Raw genomic sequence first — 22,461 nt, 5'->3', positions numbered from 1 at the left:
ATTACTGATCAGTATTGTAGTATTCAGTCACTATGTGGTGGTAATATGTGGTCTGGAAATGGTGTTGTGGTATTTGTCCCTTGTATGTAGTATTATTCGGTCACTATGTGGCCTGGTCATGGTGTGGTGGTATTAAGTCACAGGTGTGGCATGTGGGGGTGACACCATTAGGCCCAGTTTAAGTTCTACAAAACAGGAAAACCGTTTTTGGTAACCTTTGTGTGTATTGAGCCGGGGGGGGGGGGGGGGGGGGGGGGGGCGCCAAACTCGGGAACAGCCCCGGGCGGCAAAAGCTCTAGCTACGCCTCTGTATGCTAATGACATGACCTAAGTTTGTTGAAACAATGAGCCCCTGAGACCTTCCCCCTCCTGACCTGTGTAGGAGGGAGACTTGTAAATACCAGTGAGGTGAGACACAGATCAGTCTTGTGTGAAATAAGGTGAACAGAGCACATCAGAGAGAAGGGGAAGCATATGTAGCATTTTATATCCTCAGTGTGATGGATCGTATATATGGACCTTTCGTGTTTTGCCTAAATAAAGGTCTTGGAATTGTTCACTATTCTCTTGCTCTGTTGATTGTGTGATACCGGAGAAGGAACCCATGACATAAGTGATTTATGAGAAAAGGCTCCATCTCTGCGCAGCATGCTTATCATGTATACAGACTTTGAGTACATGTCAGATCTTGGGTCTCCAGGTTATTTTCCTTGTTGCACATATAATCTGTGCATGACTTCCAAATCCATGCTTTATTTCTGGAGATATGGCAGCCTTTAGTCCTATTGTGTTGCATGCTGTCCTTCCTGATATATCCACCCTCTTTTTCTGTATATTGTCCCCCTCATATGTTTGCAGGATCGGGTTATACCCACTGAGCGCTTTTTTATATTACCTAAGATGGTGGATAACACTAGCCTGAGTGGATTACCTGGAGCCTTACTATATATATTTTATCAGGTGTCAATAATTATTCGGGGAGTAATTCAGCACATGGCGGTATGGTGAGTGGGGCACTAATAACGCAGCATATGGCAGGCAGTGAGTGGACACTACTAACGCAGTCATGGCGGGCAGTGAGTGGGCACTCCTAGTGTGATGCTGCACCGTGCTCTGGAGAACACATCATGGGCCCAGTTTTTAGCCCTGTCTCTCGTCTATTGTATGTAGGTAGTGTGACTGACTGGGGACACAGACCTTGCAGTTTTCTGCACATACACTTATGGCTGCAGGCAGCTTATACTAGACCTACATATTATATTTTCTTACGATGTATGTGCAGCTGGTGATTAGAGAGCCTGTCTGTAACTGCTGTAAAGGAGCAGGCTGCTTCTTTATTGTTACAGCATATAACAGCATTGCCCATCATCGAATGTATCTGACCTTATGATGGGACATTTTCCAGTATCAACCTGTAATATACCTTAGTTGTAAGCTTACATGGTGTTTTCATCTTCACTTATCCCACATCTTGTGCAGTTGGGGGGTCCTTGAAGTTGGTTATAAATTGGTCTGGGAGATCCATTGGGATATGGATTCCTCTTTTTGGAATTTAATTTGGCTCTTGATCTGGTGAATGGTAGAGGGGATTTTCAGCAAGGGTTTGTTGAATCCTCAGGAAGTTCAAGCGAACATTGGAACCCTGTGGTTGTGGTGCTCCCGAGCTAGTGGGGTAACGGCTGGGAGTAATTGTTGGTACATTTTATGTTCACTTTTTATTTGGTAATCACCAGATTTTATGAGCTTCAAGGACTCCTCCCAGCATGTTAATGTTCTTTATGCCTTGATGTTTTATTGTATGTTCTTTTAATTCTTATATTGTCCCCTTCATATATTTGCAGGAATGGTGTATACCCAACCGAGTGCTTAATTGTATATTACCTAATGTGGTGGATAGCACAGAATGGATGGTGGTGGATTACCTGGAGCCGGGCAGTTGGGGGGGTCCTTGAAGTTGGTTACAAATCAGTCTGGGGGATCCATTGGGATATGGATTCCTCCTTTTGGTATTAAAGGGACACTGTCACCTGAATTTGGAGGGAACAATCTTCAGCCATGGAGGCGGGGTTTTTGGGTGTTTGATTCACCCTTTCCTTACCTGCTGGCTGCAATATTGGATTGAAGTTCATTCTCTGTCCTCCGTAGTACATGCCTGCACAAGGTAATCTTGCCTTGCGCAGGCGTGTACTATGGAGGACAGAGAATGAACTTCAATCCAATATTGCAGCCAGCATGCAGCCAGCGGGTAAGGAAAGTGTGAATCAAAAACCCCAAAACCCCGCCTCCATGGCTGAAGATTGTTCCCTCCAAATTCAGGTGACAGTGTCCCTTTAAGTATGGTTCTGGATCTGGTGCAATGTGGAGGGGAGTTTCGGCAAGGGTTTCTCGGATCCTCAGGAAGTTCAAGTGAACATTGGAACCCTGTGGTTATGGTGCTCCCAAGCCAGTGGGGTAACGGCTGGGAGTAATTGGTACATTTTATGTTCACTTTGTTTGGTAATCGCCAGATCTTATGAGCTTCAAGGACTCCTCCCAGCGAGCTAAGGTTATTTATGCTTTGTTGGGTTATTGCATGTTTGTTTTAATAAAGGTGTGTATTTAAAAAAACAAAACAAAAAAAAAAACACTTATCTGTTTCTTTTTTAGTGGGTCCTTGGAGCCAATTATAATTTGGTCAGTAGGGGTAACCATCTCAGGTATGGACCCTCTGTTTAGGGGGGTATTCATCATAGTATGACCCCTTGTGTGGAGGAGTAAAAATCTCGGGTATGGCCCCTGTTTGGAGGGGTGTACATCATAGTATGATCCCCTGGTATGGAGTGGTAACCATCTTTGGTATGGCCCCATGGTGTGGAGGAGTGACCATCGCAGTATGGCTGGTTTCCAGAAGCATTTATATCTTACAAGACCCTGTTGGGGTAAAGTCCCTGTGGTCCTGGCAATCATATTTTACATGCCTACACATTAAATTGGGTCCTATGAGCTAGGAACATTAGCTGGAACAAGCAAAAAAAAAAAGTAGGCATGCATTTCAATACAATCTGTAGCTTCAAGGACGCTCTTTTTTCATGTGACTAGAGAATGCTGAGGCACAGATTTTGACTGTCTATATTGACCAACTCCTGTTTCTTTCAAGGTTGTCATCTGGACAATGCAGTAATATGGGGCATTAAACTGAAGAGCAATGTACCTAATATGGGTGCCCTGGAGTCAGTGGGAGTGACTAAGGGAAAAGTAATAAAGTGCATCCCGATGCCCTAGAGCAAGTGGGAGCCGCTAAGGGTGAAGTAATCAAGCGCATTGACACGAAGGGCAATGTGCCTATACCCAATGCCTTTGTCCCAGTTGGAGAGGGTTAATGGTATATGTTATCAAGTGCCTGTAAAGCAATTAACAATGGTGTGGCAAGGTTATGAATAATGCAGTTGTAGACTTTTCTGCTATAGGCTCATTTAATTTACTATGTCCAAATATTACAGAAATTATTTCATGATCGGTTATACTGTCGATATTATATTGTGTATGGCTTTTAACTACCCTTGTTTATAGTATCTTTCTCTTTATATACACTCATCACTTTTTGGGTAGGAATAGTAAGTGGGTTTAAGAATTTGTTACTGCATCCCAGCTACTGTATGTAATGGTGGTTTCTAGAACTAAAATCTGTGAATTGGTGAGTTATTAGAGCTGGCTACAATACATGTGGTATAATAGTTTTTGTGGCATGACAGAGGTTATTATACAGGTAGTCAGACTGTGGCTACCCCTTTATTATGGTTTAGTTTCCGCATTCCCCATTATAGGATCCTTATTGCAGGATGTTTAGAGGCTGTTATTTTGCTGTAGTTACCGTATTATCGATCATAATTTGGTAGTGTTGCATTGTTAAAATTAATCTGTTGTAGCCCTGGAATGTTGTTACTCATATTCACAGTCTTTCCATAGCAAGCAGAACTGGTTGATGACTTTATTAGGCATGGGTGATGGGGGTCGAGTCCATTCAAGGTGTCAAATGGCCTCGCTGGTGGCGGTTTAGGAGTCAGGTGGAAGTTGCAGACAAGTTAACGTGGACTCATTTTAACTAATAGAGGATGTCAAACCTCAAGGTGGTGAGCAGGCTCGGCTTTGGTGGCCAGCCTCAAGGACGTTGTAATGGTAACATCAATCAGGGTCGGGCACAGTGGAGTGATGATAATAGGGTCATTGGTGCCCTGAAAGTTTACTGGCTCTGCTTGAATGGCAAGCCAGTGCGTGCCGCCCCTTTATGGCTGTCTGCCCTGGTGCTGTATGTCAGACAGCTGGGGATATCGCAGTACTTGTGAATCCCAATGTACTAGCACTCCACCTGACTCCTACTGTGATTATTTAATCCTGTGATTTGAATAAAAGCTGTGACCATTTTGACAACCAAAATAATGTGTTTTGTGTATTTATTTTAGTACCTAGGTTTACAGTAGTTATGCTGGTTTTAAGATGGAGTGGGGTCCATCCCATATCCAAAAGTCATGTCATAATTGAAATGTTTGTGCGTCTTGCCATCTACTTGTCAATCAAGGAAGAGAGTAGAGATAGATGGAAAACAACTGTGACTTAATAGGAGCCAAAAGAGGCCGAGATGGATGAACACAAGTAGGTGGGAAGCTGCACTGAAGTGATCATTCACACCAAGGGTGCATCGGACATCTATGCTTGGTTTGAACTGTCACGTTTGTGCTGACAGATTTCCTTTATTCATCCATTGAGCCATGTATATATTAAAAAAAAAAAACCACAGTAAAGAAAACACTTAAACCGTATTTATTGGAATTGGATTACAATATATAACAAGCAGCAATTGCTAGTGTTTTTTTTTTTTCCTCTGGACAGAAAGGAAATTGATATAAAGAGAAATCGGATTTGTACCAAATACAAGGCTAAAGGTACCGTCACACATAGCGACAACGATCCGGATCGCTGCAGCGTCGCTGTTTGGTCGCTGGAGAGCTGTCACACAGACCGCTCTCCAGCGACCAACGATCCCGAGGTCCCCGGTAACCAGGGTAAACATCGGGTAACTAAGCGCAGAGCCGCGCTTAGTAACCCGATGTTTACCCTGGTTACCATCCTAAAAAGTAAAAAAACAAACGCTACATACTTACCTTCCGCTGTCTGTCCTCGGCGCTCTGCTTCTCTGGTCTGGCTGTGAGCGCCGGGCAGCCAGAAAGCAGAGCGGTGACGTCACCGCTCTGCTTTAAGGCTGACCGATGCTCACAGCCAGAGCAGGAGGAGAGCAGAGCACAGCGCTGGAGGACAGAAGGCGGTAGGTAAGTATGTAGTGTTTGTTTCTTTACTTTTTAGGATGGTAACCAGGGTAAACATCGGGTTACTAAGCGCGGCCCTGCGCTTAGTTACCCGATGTTTACCCTGGTTACCAGCGAAGACATCGCTGAATCGGTGTCACACACGCCGATTCAGCGATGTCTACGGGGAGTCCAGCGACGAAATAAAGTTCTGGACTTTCTTCCCCGACCAGCGACAGCACAGCAGGGGCCTGATCGCTGCTGCCTGTCACACTGGACGATATCGCTAGCGAGGACGCTGCAACGTCACGGATCGCTAGCGATATCGTCTAGTGTGACAGTACCTTTAGCTTCCCCCAACAACATTATTAGGCAATAGAAGGGGAAGCATTGATGGTTCTGTTTCCAGATTAATGGAACATAAAAAAAACTAGAGGAAACTGAATACATCCCTTGATATTAAGTTTACTATAACAATTCCAGAATCAATGGCGTGACAAACCATTTCCCTTGTACCTTGTTAAAATTTTACAAAACAGCATAATATATGGATAACCTGCTGAAAGTTCTTTTTATTGCTCAGGTATAACATTAGAACAACCTCACTAACTTATTGTAGTAAAGCTTTGACACTGAAAACATACATTACTGGGATAGTTTACCCAATATTTTATTGCATCATGAAGCCTACAAGTGACTGGATGTTACTGGCTGAATAGTCTAGAAGATTTGTAAGGGTCAGTTATTTAGGTCAATTTACACTTATCATGGTTTCCATCCAAAAAAAATCTCTTTCCAAACGGATCTTAAAGAATCCCGATGCATCACCTTGACTTCTGTTTAGATTCCTAGGACTGCAGACTACGTTATTCATGTCAAATATCCCAGAACCTTGACCGTAATATGCAATAGGGCAAACACAGCCTTATCGATAGTGATGAACCTGATGTCAAATAAGAGCAGTTATGTTTCAAGCAACAAGCACATGCGCTCATGACTAGAGTGCTCGGGTATGCACCTAGTATCGCGGGTGCTCGAGTGACCCGACCGAGATCCCAAGGCCATATGTTTCACGGCTGGTAGACCGCTACAAAACATACATGGATTGCTCGTGTTTGTCAGGCAATTCCCGCATGTTTTGTGGTTGTCTAACATTCACGAACCATACGGCCGCGGGGACTTGAACAAGTCATTTGAGCATCCTAGGCAAACTCAAGTAACGAGCACTTGCGCTCAACACTCACTAGTTATGGTATATAGAGCAACGTTAGCAACCATTTGATATATACCTTGATTACTTCATTTGCACCAACTCTGTCAAGCTTGATCACTGACTTTGCACTTGCATATCAACACATAAAAAAAGAAATCCCCAAATTAGGATAATTCGTTTTAAGATTTCTCAACATCTACTCTACATAATATTAAGCCTGTAAAAAATGTATTTTTCCTTGGTGATACATAGTACCGATAATTTATTATGGCTCATCACCCACATTATGAAAAACAAGACAATAAAATAAGGAAAGGATTACATGTATAAATAGCCTTTGGAATGTAAAAGGCACAAATGCTTTAGAAGAAAACAAGTTGTAGCAAATATAATAGTCTGTGCCACATGAGATACATGTTTCTTTAATTTAACTTCCAAAAATTAAAGCTTCATAAAAATATCTGTACATATTTCCCAATTAGTATTGTGTAATATTAATACTTCCAATAATTGGAATCTCCAAGTGCAAATAAGTCCAAGTAATTTCTACATGACAAATGAGGCTAGGATTCCCTTCATGGTAGAGATGAAGAATTACTATACACATGTAAGTAAAAGGGACTGTAGGCGAAAACTGCTAGTGTTAGTTATTTACCAGGTCAATCAGCTTTTAGGAGCGGGTGCTGCCAAGAAAAGTGAAGAACAGGAGGAGGCGAAATTAAAAAAAGAAAATTGTGCGTGGAAGCTATTCATATCGCTGGCAAAATCTTTCAGACTAAAATCATCATCTTGTTGGCAACAGATGAATCCAAAAATACCAACAGAAAAAAAATGTGTAGAAAACTTCATTTATCAAGTCCTGAAAAGAAGCACAAACAATGAGTTAAAGTAGAAAAATAGACTACGTATAAAAAAGGAAATACAGTACAAAATATGAAATTGAGGGTTCTTGGCGCATAAATTGGCCAATTCATGTATGCCCATTAACCACGGCAAGGTGACCTCCCTCTGATGGGTCCTACTCTACTGTACATGTCACTTTTGTAACTGTCTGCCTCTTGCACTCCTCCCATTGACCTTTCAGGTGGCGTAATCCGCTCTACTTGCCCATAAATTGTAGGCTTAGCCCGAGAGTGACATGTTTTGTCCATAGTTGTAGGCTGGTGGCCCCCCAAAAAAATGCTTTTGAGTAGTATAATCTACATTGAACGGTTTTAATGTTTTCCTGTGTTTTCACATGGCCTAGATTCATGCACATGTGCGGCTGTGTTTTTTGTATATATAATGTCGTTTTGCAGTGTGCACGTGTTCACATTAGGAGTGCTGGTTGGTTGTATATATATATATATATATATATATATATATATATATATATATATATATATATATATATATATATATATATATATATATATATATATTCTCCAAGTCATTTTATGCCGTTACAAATTAGTAATTGAATCTGCCTGTCCTAAGCTATGGGATATTTACTGGGCTGTAAAATTTGTAAAAATTTCTTCAACAAAAAGAGTAGATTGCGTGTAATTTAGTGACTAGCGATGGCCAAAAAGGTTTCTTGTAGGCAAAACATCACAGCTATTAGTAACATGCAAACAAGGAAAATATAGAGGAGTTTACCATGATTTTTTTCTCTAAAAATTCAGAATTGTATAAAAGCAATACTCACCTGTTAAATCCGCTGCTACCCCAATGGTAATTAGAAATGAGTAAATTTATCAAGAGGAACGAACTTCCGTTGGATTTTCCAAAAATTAAATTTTCTCAAGAATACAGGTTTTTTCCAATTCACTCAGCTCAGATTCACCAAAATGAAGGCCATTTTGCTGAACTAAAGAGAGCTGACAAGGGGTAAAAAAATAAATAAAACTCACCTCATCACTCACCTGTTCTTTGCCCCCTTCCTTTGTGCCTCCTTGGCCTGACTGACTATGCTGGTGCTTCCAGTGCAAAGTTAGACCGGGCACTGTGCCGTTGCAGTGTACATCAATACTAGTCCTTCGATGACGGACGTTATGATGAGCGCCGTGACGGCATGGTGCACAGTGATGTCAGAAGCCTACTTGGTTCTGGAAGAGCCAGCAAAGAGTCAAGCAGGCTGAAGAGGATGCATGAAATGAGGGAAAGCAAAAAGAGGCACAGAGGACCGGACGGCAGGCTGTGGGACAAGTCAGTGGCGAGGTGTTATTTATCATTTTACATCCTAAATTTATTATGCTTTGAGTTCTAGAGAAACTCCAGAGAATCAAAAGGAAAGTTTAATTTGCACTGAATAACTTCAATGTCAATAGAATTTCCCTGTTAAATTTGCGCGATTTGCAAAATTGGAACGTTGGTGGATTTAACCATCTCTTATGGTGTATATGTTTCCTTTGTTACTGTGATCATGTGAGCAGCAGCGACACCGGAGTGATTGGCAGGTGATGGCTGCAGCAAAGAAAACAATGACCAGAGGGGACCACCGGACCAGCAGCATTGTAGTGACAAAAGCATTTAACATGTGAATAGTGCTTATTTGTTATTTTATACCATTACCTGCAGTTAAGGTACCGTCACACTAAGCGACGCTGCAGCGATACCGACAACGATGTCGATCGCTGCAGCGTCGCTGTTTGGTCGCTGGAGAGCTATCACACAGACAGCTCTCCAGCGACCAACGATCCTGAAGTCCCCGGGTAACCAGGGAAAACATCGGGTTACTAAGCGCAGGGCCGCGCTTAGTAACCCGATGTTTACCCTGGTTACCAGCGTAAAGGTAAAAAAAAAAAAAAACAGTACATACTTACCTACCGCTGTCTGTCCCCGGCGCTCTGCGCCGGGGACAGACAGCGGTAGGTAAGTATGTAGTGTTTTTTTTTTTTTACTTTTACGCTGGTAACCAGGGTAAACATCGGGTTACTAAGCGCAGCCCTGCGCTTAGTAACCCGATGTTTACCCTGGTTACCAGTGAAGACATCGCTGGATCGGTGTCACACACGCCGATCCAGCGATGTTTACCCTGGTTACCAGTGAAGACATCGCTGGATCGGTGTCACACACGCCGATCCAGCGATGTCTGCAGGGAGTCCAGCGACGAAATAAAGTTCTGGACTTTCCTCAGCGACCAACGATCTCCCAGCAGGGGCCTGATCGTTGGTCGCTGTCACACATAACGATTTCCTTAACGATATCGTTGCTACGTCACAAAAAGCAACGATATCGTTATGTGTGAAGGTACCTTAGAAAAAGGTTTCTAAAATCCTGGAAAACCCCTTTCATTAATTCAATCAGGCATTAATATGACCCGATGGATATAATTGGTGTGTAATTTTATACCAAAAACAAAAATGAAATCGAGAGATCAAGTGTAATGGAGCATTTGCTGCACTTCTTATGCTTACGGGTTTGTTCAGAATAATATTATATTTATGTGCGGTCCATGCTAAAATCAGAAAGCTCATGGACCAGTGTTATGCTATAGGACTGTTGTGATCAGTGTTTTTTCACCGAGTGCCCATGCGGGGAAAATAAATAAATTTGCAACATTCAGTGGTCTTTTTCAAATCACCTATTCAAGGTTGTGGGTGGGCAAAAAAAAAAAAAAAAGTATAAAAAAAAACCCAAATCCCATTCAGATCTGAATCAACAGACGACTGTTGATATGCGAATCTAAACCCGGCCCAAAACCTACTTCTGGGGACTTGACTTATAAATACTGACTGGTCTAAGCATACGCTTCTTTATAAGGCTTGATTCATGTATGATAAATTGTGACTTCATTCATAAAACTTGTTAGCTAGATTATATTCCGGAAGGAACATTTCTAGACATAAAAAATTGTAGGTTAGACTTAATTAGCTGTAATCTGTCCCAACGTTTGATAATGAAGGTAGTAATTAATACACATTTCCCTAATTACAAAGAGCTTGTCTTTTCCATTTGAAGTAAATTGAATGTGAAGGACAACTGGTAAACCTGATTATAGCTACAGTATAGCCAGCACCTTACTGGTGTAAGCGGATAATTGTATTTCTGCACCACAGACTGCACACTGAATGCAAGTGTCTACACAATGCCATCTTCTGGCACCCTCATGTGCTCACAGCAAAATAGCAGCTACTGGACTGTCTCTACCATCTAACACAAAAACAATAAAAAGAAGATGTTCCACCTTTTAATAATGGTCTGTCTATAGAAACAGCATATTTCTCGTAAAAGGAGGTAGTCTTAACATGACATCCTAAGCATCTCTTTTACGTTATGCAAAAACAAAACAGAACAGTTTTTGATGAGAAGAACTCTAAATAAAATGCTCCTGTTACATGGAGCAGCTGGAAAAGACGTATTCTCACTAGCCCTGAACATAATGTGTTGGGAGGACATTCGGAGAATAGCGAATTATGAGAAGAATAGCAGGGGTTGTCATAAGAAAAACACGTCATGGCAATATCTATCACTTTTCTAAATAATTCCAATTAGGTTATAAAAAAGCTTAACTCATCATCCCTGGGTCCAGCGCCAAGTCTCTGCCTCTGCTCTCAGTGTGTTAGTTTCTGCAACATTGACGGCACATTAACAGAGCTGCAGCCAATCAACGTAGGTTGACGAAGCGAGCTGCTGAGCAGTTATTGGCTGCAGCTCTGGCGATGTGACGTCAGTGCTGCATACAATAGGATCAGGATCAGAGACTCAAAAAAGACCCGGGGAGAATGAGTAAAGCACAGTTTAGCTCATTTTTTGGGTGGTTTTCTAAAACTGGAAAACTCAAGCAAATTAAATACCAAATAAAAATGTATATGTACAAGAAAAAAAAAGCGGACTTAATTAACGCACTAATTAGAAGGGACAACAGGTAGAGCTAGAATTGAAGTCTAGTCAAGAGAATAAAAACTAACCTGTGATGTACTTTGCTCCGATTAACATTACCATGCTACTCACTATATAAAAGCCCAGAGGCAGACTAGAGAAGATACTAGAGTCACCTGAAGACATCCAGCGGGACAGGATTCCATTCAAGCAAGACAGAAAAGAAGAAAATATCAAAATTGCATAATTGGCGTTAATAATCAACGAACATCAATGGCAGAACAATTACAAGTCGTGACAATTGATAAAAGCAATGATGCTTTAATTCATAAGCAAAACAGCGCATCGTACTAAGAAAGCTGCCAAGATTAGCTAGAAGACAGGCATAACAACAGCAAATCACACCTTATGGACCTTTTTCCTTCTAGTTCTTTTTGGAGGTTGGACTCATTTTTTTGTGCTGCAACGTTCCAATTTTAACAATACTTTCAGTTAAAGTGACTTGGTGCACTACTCAATAGATACAATTGGAATATTTCTCCTCAAAAATTAGTAAAGCACCACTATTGCGGATTTTTGTTTCAAAGCTGGAGTGGTGCTTCCAATGCAAGATCCCTGACCATAGTCTTATACTCCCCCCTCCAGCGTTTTCACCTTTTGACGGCGTCGCAAGAGTCCCACGTGGCAATCTTGTGATGACAACTTCTGACTGGCAGGAAGTCAAAAAAGTTACGTCACAGGTGTTTAATACAAGTCTAGAGAACCAGAACTAGGCTCTCAGACTGGCATTGAAGAGAGACATCCGGCTCGCTCCATGAAACGCTGGAGTGATCTGGCAAGTAAACTGCTAGAGACCATCCAGAGAAGCGGTGATAAAAGGTGAAGACTGGCGAGTATAAAAGTAGGGTCAGGAACCTTAGATTTGAAGCAACCCTCCAGCGGTAAAATAAAAAAATAAAAACCCTGCAGTGGTGGGGATTAACATTTTGCCTCAAACTAATCAGCAACTAGGGTAACAACCCCCAACTAGGTGGGGACTTGATTTTTTTAAATCTTACAGGTGGAAGCGCTCCATAAAGATTGATTTGGTTTGCGAAGCAGGAGAATAAACTATCTGCACAGTCTCTGTTCACTCACTAAGTGCAGAATATGCAAATTAATAGTGGTACCACTTTTTGTAATTAAAATGTAATTAATTTTGTTTACGTGCAGAAACGGAGCAAGTACAGTAATTAAAAAAACAAAAACACGTGACAGCCTGTGTTATTCAATCATCTTGTGATATAGGAGTACCTTTCATACAGTACCTGGCACTCAGTGGGTATTGCAGACATTTTAAAGAGAATGTGCACTACTCATTTTTTTTCTGATCGCTGTCCTAACACCATTTTTTTTCCCAGGAAGCCAAGAGAGGCCAAAAGGATGAAGGGGGAACATGTGAAAGGATAGAATGGAAATAAGGTGTGCACATTATCATGTGGTTTTCTGCTGACCCGATGTGTAGGCTATAGTCTTCCTGAAGATTTATTATGACTCTCCAGGTTCTCAAACAATTCAAGATAGAAATGATAACAAACGTGGCACTTAAACATGGCCATGTGATTGCAAAAGAGGAGAAAAAAATGTTAATTTATAAAACATGATTTGCTGCAATTTTATGCATAAAAAACGAATTCCTCTACAAACCGCAACTTCCTATAAATCAAAGGAATTCCACAGCTCTTTGCACACTGCAGACTTTTTGATTAAAGCCTAAGGTAATCTGTCAGCAGGATTTCACAACCTAGACTCTATGCGCTTTTAGCTCTTTAAAAGACAAGTCCAACAATACCGTTACATGGCCAGTCTGTGCCTTCATTACTAAGAAATCAGCATTTTAATTGATATGCAAATCAGCTAAAAAAAACTATATGTAGAGCTGAAGCCTCTTTCACTCCAGCTCTATTCTCCACCCAACACTGATTACTTCTGCTTGACTAATGACTCCTTTGCCTGAACTCACCTAGCATAGAAGCCGTCAGTCAAGCAGAAGGAGATGGCGCTGGGTGGGGAATAGAGCTGGAGTGATAGACTTGAGATCTACAATCTTCAACGTTTTGAATTAATATTCATATAATACGGATTTCTCATTAATGGAGGAACTGATTGGCCATATAAGTGTATTGCTGGACTTGTCTTTGAAAGATCTACATGAACATAAACAGTTTTGGGAGTGAAATGTTGCTGACAGATTCTTAATGTGTATAGTCTTACCGAGTTAAAGCACATCCCATGAGAAGTTATCCTAACATGTCCCGGGATGTACTCATGATCCAAAATATCTTGTAAATTTATGGGCTTAAGCCTCCTGTCAATGTGCTCATCAAGGTCCTCCGTTTACATTACTGTATGTGGCCACAACATGTCTGTTAGCAGACTAGACTAGACCACGGTCATGTCACAAGGGTGCGACATCCCCCTAGAAGACTTGGAGGTAGACTGTCACGTCGGGTAATGAATCGTAGTCCTCTTTAGAGAAGGTGTAATTCATGTCCTAATTTAAATTGATTTCCCTTTCCTTCAGTGCAGAGAGGGTTAAGGACTCTTTCCATGCTGGCTGAGACAATACAGCCTGGTTGTTCTCAGCTGCAACTGCTTAGCCTTTACTACCTCTGTGCATACAGGCTCTGGGCGTTTACGTAGTTCCTGCAGGTGAAAGATTCATCTTCCTGTGCTGTGTGCTAAAGCTAAGTAATTGAAGTTTGGAGTTGGAGTTGTTGGTTCTGTAGTTTGCTGTTGTACGTGTATGTATATCATGTGTTACCTTTTCCCATTCAATTTATTCCAACTTGTCCCTATGCTTCTTACTACTGTTGGTTAGTGCTTTTGTATGATAGAGATTTTCTGTTATCCCTATTTTGTCTGTGTGTCTGGTTTACCTTTCTGTCCCATGGGGTGGGAGATGGGACAGATTAGGGTTTTTACAGAAGCATAGTAAGGTCAGAAACTCCGGCCTCTCTACCTTTAAGAGTACCGATGGGACAGGGATAGTTAGGGTCCCAGTTCCGAAGACAGTTATAGGCCTCTCTTAGTTACTGAAGGCAGTCACATCGTGACAGGTCACTAAGGCAGGAAACTATGTCTTTTGACTGACATAAAAGGAGGGTAGTATTTGGGACAAAAAGGCATCACAAAAGGAAAATAAAAGCGAATCATAACATTAGATGCTGAAAATGTTACATACATCCAATGTTTGTCAGGGGATGCAGGATTTAACTCAATGTCTAAGTCATAGGACTTGTAGAATTCTGGATCCATTAACCCCTTCCCAACCTCCGCTGTATTATTACTGCGGAGGTCGGGTCCCTTGCTTTAATGTGGGCTCCGGCACTGAGCCCACCTCAAAGCCGGGACATGTCAGCTGTTTTGAACAGCCGACGTGCCCGCAATAGCGGCGGGTGAAGTTGTGATTCACCCGCCGCTTTTAACCAGTTAAATTCCACTGTCAAACGCTGACAGTGGCATTTAACCGGCGCTTCCGGCCGCGCGGCCGGAAATGATCGCGTCACCGACCACGTCACATGATCGGGGGTCGGAGATGCGTCAGGATAGTAACCATAGAGGTCTTGAGACCTCTACGGTTACTGATGCTGGTTTGCTGTGAGCGCCCCCCTGTGGTCGGAGCTCGTAGCAAGCCTGCATTTCAGCTACATAGCATCGATCTGATGAGCACTGCTATGTAGCAGAGCCGATCGAGTTGTGCCAGCTTCTAGCGTCCCATAGAGGCTATTGAAGCATGGCAAAAGTTAAAAAAAAAAAGTTTAAATCACCCCCCTTTCGCCCCATTGAAAATAAAACAATAATAAAAAAAAAAAACCTACACATATTTGGTATCGCCGCATTCAGAATCGCCCAATCTATCAATAGAAAAAAGGATTAACCTGATCGCTAAATGGCGTAGCGAGAAAAAAATTTGAAATTCCAGAATTCCTTAAAATGTAATAACAGGCAATCAAAAGAACATATCTGCACAAAAGTGGTATCATTAAAAACGCTAGCTCGGCACAAAAAATAAGCCCCACCTGACCCCAGATCACGAAAAATAGAGACGCTACGGGTAACGAAAAATTGCGCGATTTTTTTTTTTTTAGCAAAGTTTCAAATTTTTTTTTACCACTTAGATAAAACATAACCTAGACATGTTTGATGTCTATGAACTCGGAATGACCTGGAGAATCAAAGTAGCTGGTCAGTTTTAGGATTTAGTAAACCTAGCAAAAAAGCCAAACAAAAAACAAGTGTGGGATTGCACTTTTTTTTGCAATTTCACCACACTTGGAATTTTTTTTACCGATTTCTAGTACACAACATGCTAAAACCAATGTAGTCGTTGAAAAGTACAAATTGTCCCGCAAAAAACAAGCCCTCACATGGCCATATTGACGGAAAAATAAAAAAGTTATGGCTCTGGGAAGGAGGGAAGGTGGGGAGTGAAAAACGAGAACGCAAAAGTGGAAAAGGGCAAGGTCGTGAAGGGGTTTATAACAAAAATTATCCTCAAAACAGTGGGTATGTTTTTATATATTTCTAATACACAAAAAGCACATTAATATAGATCCACAATGATCTGTGCTCTGCAAGTAAAAACATGAATTTTTACAAGATGTATCATGTGAGAAATCTAAATGAGATCTATAGTGACTTTGTATCTAAAAATTGCCTCTGTGACTTCACTGGGTGACCTTTTGACATTCTATTAAATGAACTGATTTCTTAGATATCCATTTTTGGCTTCAGTTCTACAAACAATTATAATATAATTTATCATAGTAATATTGAGCCTCTTTTCATTTCAAGCTTAGCATGATAATGGATTTGCACAATAATGTGCTCATTAACAGGAAATTATAAGCAGTTGGAGGAAAATCCTCAGCTGAACATAAATAGCTTTTATTTAGAGAATTATCGCAAAGAAATTATTTAAAAAAATATAAAAATTATTGGCTATATAGAGAAGAGATCTCATTCTCTAGGGCACATAAACAAGAGACAAAACAATTAATGGGTGAGCGAATCTATTAAAGTGAAAGTGTATACTGTCACTACATTTGGTTAGTGATTGTAACATATTCCCATCAAGTACCAGGTATCTTTGTTGCTTAAATTATCATTTACATTAGGTTAGAACTATGATGAGAGTGTAGCTTGCCAAATCGGTGGCGGTCCGACAGTTGGAACTGCTAGAAGGATGGGTCAACAGAGATATACGAGATATCCTAGCTCCTTCTGACATTTTTATTGCACCACTACCATCTAGGTATCAGGTAGGTACAGCAACTCAACTCATTTACTTAACCACTTGTTCTTGTGATTAATGGGGCCCCTTTGGTCAAGCCACCATGATCAGCAAATGAGGAGTCTAAAAATAAGCTTTCACTTGCCAAGACAAGATATATCCTTAGGTAAAAGGGATATTTTCATGTGGCATATTTGTTGTAGAATTGCCTGCGGCTGACATTAATCTAGGTAGGGTTCACAGATCTTCATGTACATGTGCACACGTTGCAGATTTGCCTCTGGAATTTTCTGTGTGGATTCTGCATCTCTTGGCAGAAAAAGCAGGTGCAGTTTTGATGCGTTTTTCTTGCGGATTTACTGCTGATTCTGTGAAGATTTCATAGAATGGGTGCAGAAACGCTGCAGATCCGCACAAAAGAAGTGACATGGTCCTCTTGAATCTGCTGCGTTTTCCGTGCAGATTTTTTCACACCATTAGTGCAGCATTTTTTTTTGCCATTGATTTACATTGTACTGCAAATCACTTGCAGATCTGCAGAGTTTCTGCGGGGAAAAAAACGCTGCGGATCCGCAGGAAATCTGCAACGTATGCACATAGCCTAACAAATTTTTGCAACAATTCTGCCTTACGTAAATGTTCCTGGTATGGCAAAGGCCTAAGGTCTATCAGTAACGGGCTTTTTCAGGCATGTTCAGTTGTTATGGTCTACAGTAGTCTACACTATGCTCCATACTTGTGAGAAGAGAACAAAACTGAGTATTAGCACTTATTGGACTATAGCGACAAGATTCTGAAATGTTGAAGGTTTCTAATGTTGACATTACTGACTCCGTAGTCATTGTGTGAAAGGACAGGACGAATGCAAACAGGGAAAACTTTCTGAAGGCAACCGGTAAATATTACAGGATTTTATTCAGGACATTCCAAAGACTGACTAATATAACCATAGCAAAACACAAAAACGACATCAGCACTAGTCTATCTATAGAATTTGATATTGTGGCACTAATTCTAGACTCGTGTAGAAGTAAAAATTAGATCATTTACCACTCAGATGCTCACAATCAATTGAAGAGCAGAAGATTTTAGGGTTTTTTTGTTGAAGAAAATTATATTATGCTAATCTTTATTTTACTCAAATCCACAATTGATAATTTGGCCCACTATGCACCCATATTGGTCTCTTGCCAGACAAAACCGTAGCTAAATTTGGACCCAGCTGGTATAAGCCCTAACCAGTAGTCTAGACAAAGAAAACGGAAGCTTCAAATATAATAATACCCTGACAGCTTGGCCAGGTCCGCAAACCGCCACCATGCCGTCATTGATATACGAATACACTACTTCACAAGCCAACCTTTATTGCATAAAAGGATTACTGCATATTGCAAATTTTTTTATAATTTTGGTGGTGATATGCTAATTAGTGGGTGATTAGTTGAGGGGATGTTTTTTCCCCCAAGAGTAACAAACCCAATAATCAATCTCCACCATGCGTATGCCCAGGGAGGCAGCAGTGACATGTAACTCAGGCAACCATTTCAAGTGCTTGAGTTTTAGGTCACAACCGCCCTCCTGTTCATGTGCAGTGCGCCCGGCTTACTCATGATCAAGGAGGCAGACATTTGTGAAGAGCCAACGGTGACGCCACTCTTGAAAATCATGTTACTCACACACAAGGGCGTCATAACATGATTAGTGGGCTGAGTAGTCTGGGAAAAACAATGACCCCTTCACTAGTCACACACTAAATAGTATATAAGGTTAAAAAAATGTTTGTTTTTTGCAATATTCATTAATCCTTTATCCTTTGGGTTTGCTATGTAAAGGTACCTTCACAGTAAACGACGCTGCAGCGATCCAGACAACGATCCGGATCGCTGCAGCGTCGCTGTTTGGTCGCTGGAGAGCTGTCACACAGACCGCTCTCCAGCGACCAACGATGCCGGTAACCAGGGTAAACATCGGGTTACTAAGCGCAGGGCCGCGCTTAGTAACCCGATGTTTACCCTGGTTACCATCCTAAAAGTAAAAAAAACAAACGCTTAATACTTACCTTCCGCTGTCTGTCCCCGGCGCTGTGCTTCTCTGTACTGGCTGTGAGCACAGCGGCCGGAAAGCAGAGCGGTGACGTCACCGCTCTGCTTTCCGGCCGCTGTGCTCACAGTGAGTGCAGGAAAGCAGAGCGCCGGGGACAGACAGCCGAAGGTAAGTATGAAGCGTTTGTTTTTTTTACTTTTAGGATGGTATCCAGGGTAAACATCGGGTTACTAAGCGCGGCCCTGCGCTTAGTAACCCGATGTTTACCCTGGTTACCAGCGAAGACATCGCTGAATCGGTGTCACACACGCCGATTCAGCGATGTCAGCGGGAGAGCCAGCGACCAAATAAAGTGCTGGCCCTCTAGCCCCGACCAGCGATATCACAGCAGGATTCTGATCGCTGCTGCGTGTCAAACTGAACGATATCGCTAGCAAGGACACTGCAACGTCACCGATCGCTAGTGATATCGTTTAGTGTGAAGGTACCTTAAGGCAATCATATAGCAATAAATACATGGTGGTGGTTTGGGAACCTGGGCAAGCTGCCACATTCCCTTTAAGGGACAGGACACTTAGAAAAGCAATGGTATTGCATATGAATTTAAAGTTATTCTAACCTACAACTGTGTTAGTAATATATTAAAAGAATAATTGTAGTGTATAGTTTAATTTCCAAGCATTTAAAGGTGGATAATAATGTTACAATACATTTCTGTCGTCATAGCTCTCAAGATGGAAACCTAATTTTACAGTCTCTAATGACTGTCACGTCCAAGACAGTGGACGACCAACCACCATCTCTCCTGACTTCCCTATAGCGTATCACTTTCCCAAAATTGGGTATGCTTCTATTGGAGAAGCTGTGTGGCATCTCCAGGAAGAACCCAAATTGTCCTAGTGGAAGTCCTAAAATCTTCATATAATCATCACATAGAAGAATGAGTGTTTGATTACAGCTAGTTACAATACATAAAACTATTCTAAAAGCCTAAATATACATTTTAACATATAATCCATTATAAAAAAAAAACTGTATACAATGTAAACAAAATTCTAAAGTTACCATTCCCATTGGCTGTAGCTTCAGAACTTTCCCAGCCCATTGATTTCATAACTGCCTTTTTCCAGCGAGCATATCGGAATTCACTTTCTACAATAGGAATAAAAGTTTAAAAAAAAATAAAATAATAAAAACTTAAAAATTGTGCACAAAATTTTGAGTAATAGTTAAAGAACGGAATTTAATGAAGTAGAAATTTTTTGTTTTGTTTTTCTAACTGCGCTTTTGAAGATACGTTTTTCCATAGACATAGCCACCGAACTGCCTACTTTTAAGTATTCAGACATTGCTTTAGGGTTTTGTTTTTATGAATGTAGTATAATTGACATTTTCTGTAGGTCATTGTAATTATGGCTGCACAAAATGTATACTTTTTTGGACTTCAACAGAATTTTTTTTTTTTTTAAGTTTTATTGTGGCACTTGAAGAGGGAGCTTGTTTTTTGCAGTACGACTTACAATTTTCCTGGCGCCAATTTGAGGTACATAGTTTTTTGTAGGCGTGATGAGCAAAAAACAGAAATAACATTGGGCTTTTGATTTTTAACGGTGCTCAGATTGCAGGATTAGTAATTTGACTATAATTGTATCATTACAGTGGTGGCGACACCAATGTGTGTAGCTTTTTTTCCCATTATGAAAAAAATTGACTTTTTACACTAAAGGGTTATTTTACTACGATTATTACTTTTTCTCAACTCTTGACCTTTTCCCCATTCACCCTTCTGATTGGCCTGTTGGAAAGTCCCAATAGTCTTCTGCATACAGCAGGTCTGGAGGCCATTAATAGGCCTCTGCTTCCACGGCATCTTATCTTTAACGCGGGATTGGGTTGCTGTGGTTAGTTTTGATCACAGCATCTTAGGAATTAAATTGCTAGGGCAGGGGACAGCTGTATAACACAGCTGTATAACACAGCTGGCACATGCAAGTGATGGCGCAGGTGCAGCTTCTGTGCTCATGCAATCACTGCACCATAATAGTACAGCATATAATTTTAAATACCTTCCAAATGTGACAATAGTTTGAGGCAGGCCAGGAGGAGACCAAGTAGGTACTTGAAGCTCATTTAGATGGGCCAATAATTATGGCCCATCTGAACAGGCCGGCAAACACCAGTCAAACGAGAAAAATTCTCATTCGGTGGGTGCAATAATTTTGAGCAGGTTTAAAATCTTTGTTACTAGTAGCAACTGCCGAAAGCATGACATTTTACAGGCACAGAAGGATTGAAAGTATGTACTGAATTGTTCATTGTTTGTAGGCTTGCGAGCAGGGCCCTCATTCCTCTAGGTACCTGTTTTGACCTATGTGATTATTGTTATGCTGCAATGTCTATTGTATGTACAAGTCCCCTCTAAAATGTAAAGTGCTGCGGAATATGTTGACGCTATAGAATTACAATTATTATTAGTAGTAGTATGTGTGCACATATAATTGAAGTAGGTTTAGCCATTAAAGAACCACTGATCAGCTTGCAGCCGATTTGTGGTAGTTTAACGGCTGCATATGTGCCACGTATAACTGGCTTTACCTTCCGGGTTAATCTGTGGTTCGAACCGTTCACAAGTCACAGCAGACAAATCTCCAGGGCGAAGACTCCAAACGCCCACTCCTTCTGCTGCGCCCGCAGCCATGGCGGCTCCTAACGCAGTTGTTTCAGGCATGGAAGGTTTCACTGAATAACAGAAGTAGGTGTTATCTCAAGAGCGCACAAATTAGACTGATGGAGAACCATCTTTGCATTCATATTTCTATAAACATACTAAGATTAAAAAAGGACAAATTAAAAAGAAAAATGAATATAATTATAGATACACATAGTACTGTTCAGAAGTTTACTTGGCTGTGGAAAAAATGCTACAATGTAAGAATTATTATTATTTATTATTATAGCGCCATTTATTCCATGGCGCTACATGTGAGAATGCTTTCAAAAATAGAAGTCTTAACTTATCTTTAATCAATTAAAAAAATGCAAAGAGAACGAACAAAAAAAAAAAAATCTAAATCAAATCATTATTTGGTGTGATTACCCTTTACCTTCAAAATGGCATCAATTCTTCACGGTGCACTTGCAAAGTCAGGGATGTCTTAGGATGATCATCAGGTGAATGATTAACCAGTTTCACCAAATAGGTGTCAATAACCCTCATTTTCATATTTATGTTGAAACACAGTCAGTCATGAACAGACATAGAAACTGTTGGGTAGAAATCTTAAAACTGGGAAAGGAACAGCCAAAGTCTTCTACAATGGCGAGGCTGTGCAAGACAGCTTCAGGTCACAGGTCACTATCCACAGCAATGAGACTAGGCTAAACTGCATTAGAAAGGTCTCTCCCAGGAAACAATTTGAAAGTAGACTGGGGTTTTCAGATTTGCTGTTCAAATTCATTTAAAGAAGCACCAAAAAAATGGGCAGTGTTGAGGCCAGTGGTCGACCAATGCAACTTCATGCAGCACATAAAACACACGTCATACTTAGCTCAGAATATATTTAGCAGTGCCTTCAGCTTAGAACTAGCAGCAACAAGTTAACCCAGATTTATCCATCTATTTGGAGAAATATGTCCAGAAGGGGTATAAAAAGAGTATCTGCAGGCAACAATGAAGCATGGTGGAGGTGACTGGCTCCAAATTAATTCTGCAGAAAAATGACCCCGCACATACAGCCAAAATCACTAAGAACCATCTTCAGTGTAAAGAAAGACATGGGGTCCTGGAGATGATATGTCTCCCAACACACACCCACCTCCTACCTCCCCACCCACCAGAGCGCCGATCT

At 41.0% G+C, this 22,461-nt stretch overlaps 1 protein-coding gene across 2 annotated transcripts in view; it reads right to left on the bottom strand.

Annotated features, from left to right (window-relative positions):
* Window positions 1–4,781: 4,781 nt before the first annotated feature.
* GK (glycerol kinase) overlaps window positions 4,782–22,461 on the bottom strand; it is a 141,588-nt gene continuing 123,908 nt past the window's right edge. Inside the window, exons 17-20 of one of the 2 annotated variants that reach the window (XM_069757649.1) lie at window positions 21,209–21,352; window positions 19,679–19,765; window positions 11,385–11,471; window positions 4,782–7,351 (exon numbers count right to left, since the gene is read on the bottom strand). In XM_069757649.1, the coding sequence (XP_069613750.1) occupies window positions 7,338–7,351; window positions 11,385–11,471; window positions 19,679–19,765; window positions 21,209–21,352 (332 nt within the window). In that variant the 3' untranslated portion in view covers window positions 4,782–7,337. The remainder of the gene's footprint in view (window positions 7,352–11,384; window positions 11,472–19,678; window positions 19,766–21,208; window positions 21,353–22,461) is intronic. The other variant, XM_069757650.1, reaches the window with a different exon arrangement.

Source organism: Ranitomeya imitator, chromosome 3 (genome assembly GCF_032444005.1).
Source record: "Ranitomeya imitator isolate aRanImi1 chromosome 3, aRanImi1.pri, whole genome shotgun sequence".
In the NCBI taxonomy this organism is placed as follows: domain Eukaryota; kingdom Metazoa; phylum Chordata; class Amphibia; order Anura; family Dendrobatidae; genus Ranitomeya; species Ranitomeya imitator.
Note: the sequence above shows the minus strand (reverse complement) of the source record. Positions and strands in the feature narration are given on the sequence as shown.